We start from the raw sequence: 6,584 nt of genomic DNA on the forward strand, positions 1-6,584 counted from the left end.
TACCTTTGAGCCAGTTCTGTATCCAAATTGCTAGTTCTCCCTGTATTCCATGAGATCTAACCTTGCTAATCAGTCTCCCATGGGGAACCTGGTCGAACGCCTTACTGAAGTCCATATAGATCACATCTACTGCTCTGCCCTCATCAATCTTCTTTGTTACTTCTTCAAAAAACTCAATCAAGTTTGTGAGACATGATTTCCCACGCACAAAGCCATGTTTATTATCCCTAATCAGTCCTTGCCTTTCCAAATACATGTACATCCTGTCCCTCAGGATTCCCTCCAACAACTTGGCAAGATCATTTAAGGTGGCAGGACAGTTTGATCAGTAGTTAATGAAACATTCAATATTCTGAGCTTTATGAATAGGGGATACAAGAGCACGGAAATAATATTGAATTTGCATAAGACACTTGTTAGATCGAGCTAGAATATGGTGTACTGTTGTGGATGCCACATTACAGGAAATGTGTGAACATATTGGAGACAATGCAGCAGCGATTTACAAAAATGGCTCCGGGAATGAGAAAATCGATAATGAGGATAGATTGAACAGTTGGGAATCTTCTCCTTGAAGAGAAGCTAAGAGGAGATATGACAGAGGTTCTCAAAACTTATGAGTGGCCGGACAGGGAGGAGCTGCTCCTGCTCATAAAAGGAACAAGAATTGAGAGGGAAAGATTTAAAGTGATGAACAAACCAGAGCAAGGGTAATGTTTCATACATTGTCACCTTGCGAGTAGTCCAGGTCTGGAATGCACTGTCTGGCAATGTGGGGGAGGGAGGCTGGATTAACTGAGGCTTTCAGGAAAGGTACTGGATGGTTATTTGAATAGGAATAGTGTTGAGGAATGTGGTGAAAACTCCACAGTTCGGCATCAGTAATGAGGCTCATTTGACGGTACAATGGAACTGAACAGCCTCCCTCTGTACTGTGACAAACCTGTGATTCTGTGATTGGGCAAAATTGGGATTCCCTTCAGACAGAGAAGGTGAAAGGGGAATGTAATCATCCAGAGGGGTGTGGACCAGGTGACTCCAGGAGCTGGAGATGATCAGAGAGATCACACAGCACCAGCAGAAAGGCCAAGACAAACCAGTCAGACAGTTATAAAGCCTCAGAGAAAACTAAAACACCGCAGCTTCTGGAAACCTGAAACAAACTCAGGGCACACTGTGGAACCCCAGCAGGTCCTAGCAATGTCTGAGCAGCAAGAGACCGAGTTAACAACTCAAATTCACCTCCAAGCAGAATTTTCTTTTTTTACACAGTTCCTGTGAGGACAAACAGCCTGACAAAACAGTGAAAAAAATAAAATGGTACCTGACCCAGGAGAAAGACTTGAGAATTCACGGTTGACGGAGCTCCTGGGAAAAAGCAGTGGGTGGGGCTGAAATGTGACACATTGGATGGCTCTTTTGGAGAGGCAGCAGGAGGGCAATGGACAGAATGATCTGCTTGTGCTGTTTGATTCTGGAATTCTCGGTAGCTCAACAAAATCTGTCCCCCAGAGAGAGAGTGTGGGACTGTACCCCAGTGAGGGTCAGTGTGTGTGTGTGTGTGTGTGTGGGAGTGTATCCCAGTGAGGGTCAGTGTGTCAGTGGGACTATACCCCAGTGAGAGTCATTGTGTGTGGGACTGTACCCCAGTGAGGGTCAGTATGTGTGGGACTGTACCCCAGTGAGGGTCAGTGTATGGGGGGGGGATTGTACCCCAGTGAGGTTCAGTGTGTGTGTGTGTGGGACTCTACCCCAGTGAGGGTAAGTGTGTGTGGGAGTGTACCCTAGTGAGGGTCAGTGTGTGTGTGGGACTGTACCCCAGTGAAGGTCAGTGTGTGTGGGACTGTACCCCAGTGAGAGTCAGTGTGGGAATGTACCCCAGTGAGGGTCAGTGTGTGTGTTTGTGTGTGTGGGACTGTACCCCAGTGATGGTCAGTGTGTATGGAACTGTACCCCAGTGAGGGTCAGTGTGTGTGGGACTATACCCCAGTGAGAGTCAGTGTGTGTGGGACTGTACCCCAATGAGGGTCAGTGTGTGTGTGTGACTGTACACCAGTGAGGGTCAGTGTGTGAGTGGGACTGTAACCCCACTGAGAGTCAGTGTGTGTGGGACTGTACCCCAGTGAGGGTCAGTATGTGTGGGAGTGTACCTCAGTGAGAGTCAGTCTGTGTGTGGGACTGTAACCCAGTGAGGGTCAGTGTATGTGTGGGACTATACCCCAGTGAAGGTCAATATATGTGAGACTGCATACCAGTGAGAGTCAGTCTGTGTGTGGGACTGTATTCCAGTGAGGGTCAGTATGTGTGTAGGATTGTACCCCAGTGAGGATCAGTGTGTGTGTGGGACTATACCCCAGTGAGGGTCAGTGTGTGTGTGGGACTGTACACCAGTGAGAGTCAGTGTGTGTATGGGACTGTATCCCAGTGAGGGTAGTGTATGTGTGGGACTGTACCCCAGTGAGGGTTAGTGTATGTGTGGGACTGTAGCCCAGTGCGAGTCAGTGTGTGTGTGGGATTGTACCCCAGTGAGAGTCAGTGTATGTCTGTGTGGGACTGTACCCCAGTGAGGGTCAGTGTGTGTGGTGGATTGTACCCCAGTGAGGGTCAGTGAATATGTGGGACTGTACCCCAGTGAGAGTCAGTGTGTGGATAGAGACAGTGAGGGCCCAGTGGACAGAGACAGTGATGGCCCAGAGAATGGAGACAGTAATGGCCCAGTCGATGGAGACAGTGTGGGCCCAGAGGATGGAGACTGTGAGGGCCCAGTGGACAGAGACAGTGAGGGTCCAGTGGACAGAAACAGTGAGGGTCCAGTGGACGGAGATAGTGAGGGCCCAGTGGATGGAGACAGTGAGGGCCCAGTGGACAGAGACAGTGAGGATCCAGTCAATGGAGACAGTGAGGGCCCAGGGGATAGAGACTGTGAGGGTCCAGTGGACGGAGACAGTGAGGGTCCAGTGGACGGAGACAGTGAGGGCCCAGTGGATGAAGACAGTGAGGGCCCAGTGGACGGAGACAGTGAGGGCCCAGTAGATGGAGACAGTGAGGGCCCAGTGGATGGAGACAGTGAGGGCCCAGTGGATGGAGACAGTGAGGGTCCAGTAGATGGAGACAGTGAGGGCCCAATGGATGGAGACAGTGAGGGCCCAGTAGATGGAGACAGTGAGGGTCCAGTGGATGGAGACAGTGAGGGCCCAGTGGACGGAGACAGTGAGGGCCCAGTGGACGGAGACAGTGAGGGCCCAGTGGACGGAGACACTGAGGGCCCAGTGGATGGAGACAGTGAGGGTCCAGTGGATGGAGACAGTGAAGGCCCAGTGGATGGAGACAGTGAGGGTCCAGTGGATGGAGACAGTGAGGGTCCAGTGGATGGAGACAGTGAGGGCCCAGTGGACGGAGACAGTGAGGGCCCAGTGGTTCTGTGAGAGATCTCACCAAAACAGACACACCCACCTTTGAAATGAATGGCGTTCAGTAACAGCAGAACAATGTTGTGTGGAACCTCATTGAAGAACGTTTTAATTTTCCCGCCTGTTTTTTCCTGCACCCATGAGTTAATAGCGTTTGTGTCCTTTGCGTTTATCCCAGTCAGCAGCTGCGGTTCAGAACTGTAAAATCTCATTGAATCTTTGATGAACTCGGGATTAATGTGAATTCCTGCATGGTTGAAACACAGGCCATTAGAAACCGACAGAGCAGTGACAGCAGCACCCAGCTCGACGGTGTCTTCATCAGAAAGACACAGCCTGCCTCAGACACCAGGAGCTCTCGAGAGGGAACTCTGACACGGAGCCACTTCATAAAGAGATATCCGTTTTGATGAGACAGCATCAGATGAAGGATGCAGGGTCTGAAGGAGGGTGTTGAGGGATTGATGTGAGCTGAAGGTTCAGAGCTTTAGGGGGATATTCCAGAGCTTCGGGACTCACTTGCTAAAGGCCCCGGTGCTATTGACAGAGCGACTGAGGTCCAGGGAGGCTCTAGCTTTCCTGGACAGAGCCAGAGAACCCAGAGTGATGGTAGGCAGGAGGAGATTACAGAGCAAGGCCAAGGAGTGATTTGAAACTAAGATTGTGAGTTGGCTAAGTATGGGTGAGTGTAGGTCAGACCAGGACAGGGTTTGGGAGCAAGATCAGAGTGAATCCTGAACTTACAATGTCTGACACCAGGTTTATGAAAGGTCAACATTGAGTGTCTGGGAGAATTGGGAGTGGAATTGGTGCGTTTGTAAGGATGTTTCTGTAGGACATGGTGATAATGGACCCAACAAGGAGGAAAATCTCTTTAATGTCCAACGTGGAGACCAGGGCAGAGTCAGGGGCTCAGGTCTTCTCTGAGTTTCACGGTCAAGATGAAAGGAGAGAAACGAGAGAGAGAGAGAGAGAGAGAGATGGTCACAACCAGTTACCCACCACATCTATCCTGACCTACTGGGAAAGGCCATGCTGAGAGACAGGAGCGTGTCGAATATGGACTTGGGGATCAAAGGTGGAGGTGACCATGTGACTAAGCAGATTGGGGGCTCCAAGACGGTTGTGGTTGGAGGATGAAAGGCTGTTGTGGTTTTGGGGAGGACAGTTGTAATTGGGTGGGTCTAACCTGAGACAGATACAGGAGGAGGTCAGGTTTTGGAAAGGCAAATGGGATTTGTTGGGAGAGGCTTATCTCAGAGATACCCTTACCTCTGATTGGTGGAACAGGACTAGTCAGGGTTCATTAAACCATAGAATGTCAACACAACTCAATCAGAGGCCACTTGGCCGACTGAGTCGGTGCTGGCTCCCTGCAAGAGCTACTCAGCTTCTCTCCACATCATTTCCTCACACTCCTCCGTTTCACGCAATTACTCAGTCCCCTTGTAAAAGCCTCGAGTGAACCTCCCCCTCCCCCACACTCTCAGACAGTACATTCCAGACCCTAACCCCTTGAGTGAACCTCCCCCTCCCCCTCACTCTCAGACAGTACATTCCAGACCCTAGCCCCTCAAGTGAACCTGATCTGTAAAGTCTAGATTCCAGTCGCTGTACTAACATCTTTGGTCACCTTCCCACTGCTGCCTTCAATAATTAGTGTACACACATACCCAGGTCCCTCTGCTCCTACACCCCATCTTGCAATGTATCTTTCATTTCATTCCGTCTCTCCTCAATCTATTGATTGAAATGTATCACTTTATTCTCTCTGCATTAAACACAGCTCTGCTACCTGCCTGCCCATTCCACTAAGTCCACCACGTTCATCCAACCTGCTGCTCCCACAGGACAGAACCTCACCTGCAGAGACTGAAACTGTATCTTGCTCTCACCCATACGTTCAAGGGGTTGGGTCTCGAGCCCCACTACTCTCAGGGTACCCACTAAACTTCGTAATTTAATGAAAGCACACAAAGACCCTGGTTTATCAGTCTGGTGGAATCAGGTTCACAGAAAACATTGAACAATAACTACTGTTTGTTATAAATGAATACACTCTTGCTACAAGTAACCAAAACTAGAAACAGGAGCACATAATCCTCAAGCAGAAACTTCATAAAACCTATTTTAAAACCTACACACGTGTTCAGAGAGACACAGATCAACAAAAAAGAAATGATCTTCTGTTTGGAGGATAAATCCTGGGGAAGCACAGTTCAATAGCACCAGCCTGCAGGTGGAGGAAGGTCTTGTGTAGTTCTTCAATGTGACTGTGCTCCATCATCGCCTTCTCATTGGTTGAGGAATGGGCCCTTCACTGTGCAGAATTTGAATGGTGGTGGTTTGGCAAAATCATTCTCACTCACCTTCAAATCTTGATCTCGGCTGGTGATGGGAACCCAAGGGATCTGATGGAATCTTGTAAAGTTGGAGAGGTTCTCCTTGTTTCTGTGGTCCTCCAAGCTGCCTCACACCTCCTCACTGTATTTCAATAGCACTGGCCCCATCAATCCTGGCCAATAGACTGCCCCAGTAGCCCTGCCTGCTCCATGCCCATTGGGTGTCTCAGGCACAGGGCCTCAGTTTCCTTTCAACAGTTGCCCTTCAAGATTCCGAGCTCATTGCTCTCCATCTTAAAGCTGCCCTTTTATTGAGTTTGGTCACCTGGCAATGATAACAACCCACAGAGCCTTCAGTTGTGGGCTATGAGCTGTTTCCTATTGAAGCTGGGCACATTACTCAGAGAGTTGTGAGAGCATGGAATGTGTTGCCAGCAGCAGTTATGGAAGCGAGGTCATTGGGGATATTTAAGAGACTGCTGGACACGCATATGGTCACAGAAATTTGAGGGTTTGTACTTCAGGTTTACCTTACATGAGGATCAATGGTCGGCACAACATTGTGGGCTGAAGGGCCTGTTCTGTGCTGTACTGTTCTATGTTCTATTAATACTGAGCAGAAAGCAACAGATTGGTTTCGAGTAATCCTCCACCCCAATGTTGTTGATGTGTAGCCCCAGTGGATTACCTGGATCAGGTTAGGTGATAAAGGTAAAAACAATGACTGCAGATGCTGGAAACCAGATTCTGGATCAGTGGTGCTGGAAGAGCACCTCACCCACTGACCTATTGTACTCCTCCCCCACTGACCTATTGTACTCTATGCTACTCT

The 6,584-nt window shown here is 49.4% G+C and overlaps 1 protein-coding gene across 1 annotated transcript in view; it reads right to left on the bottom strand.

Moving 5' to 3' along the window:
* LOC122564199 (alpha-2-antiplasmin-like) overlaps positions 1-6,584 on the bottom strand; it is a 34,767-nt gene that overhangs the window by 6,352 nt on the left and 21,831 nt on the right. The window contains exon 2 of the mRNA XM_043718893.1: positions 3,454-3,746. Within this exon, the coding sequence (XP_043574828.1) occupies positions 3,454-3,746 (293 nt within the window). The remainder of the gene's footprint in view (positions 1-3,453; positions 3,747-6,584) is intronic.

Source organism: Chiloscyllium plagiosum, chromosome 28, assembly GCF_004010195.1.
Source record: "Chiloscyllium plagiosum isolate BGI_BamShark_2017 chromosome 28, ASM401019v2, whole genome shotgun sequence".
In the NCBI taxonomy this organism is placed as follows: domain Eukaryota; kingdom Metazoa; phylum Chordata; class Chondrichthyes; order Orectolobiformes; family Hemiscylliidae; genus Chiloscyllium; species Chiloscyllium plagiosum.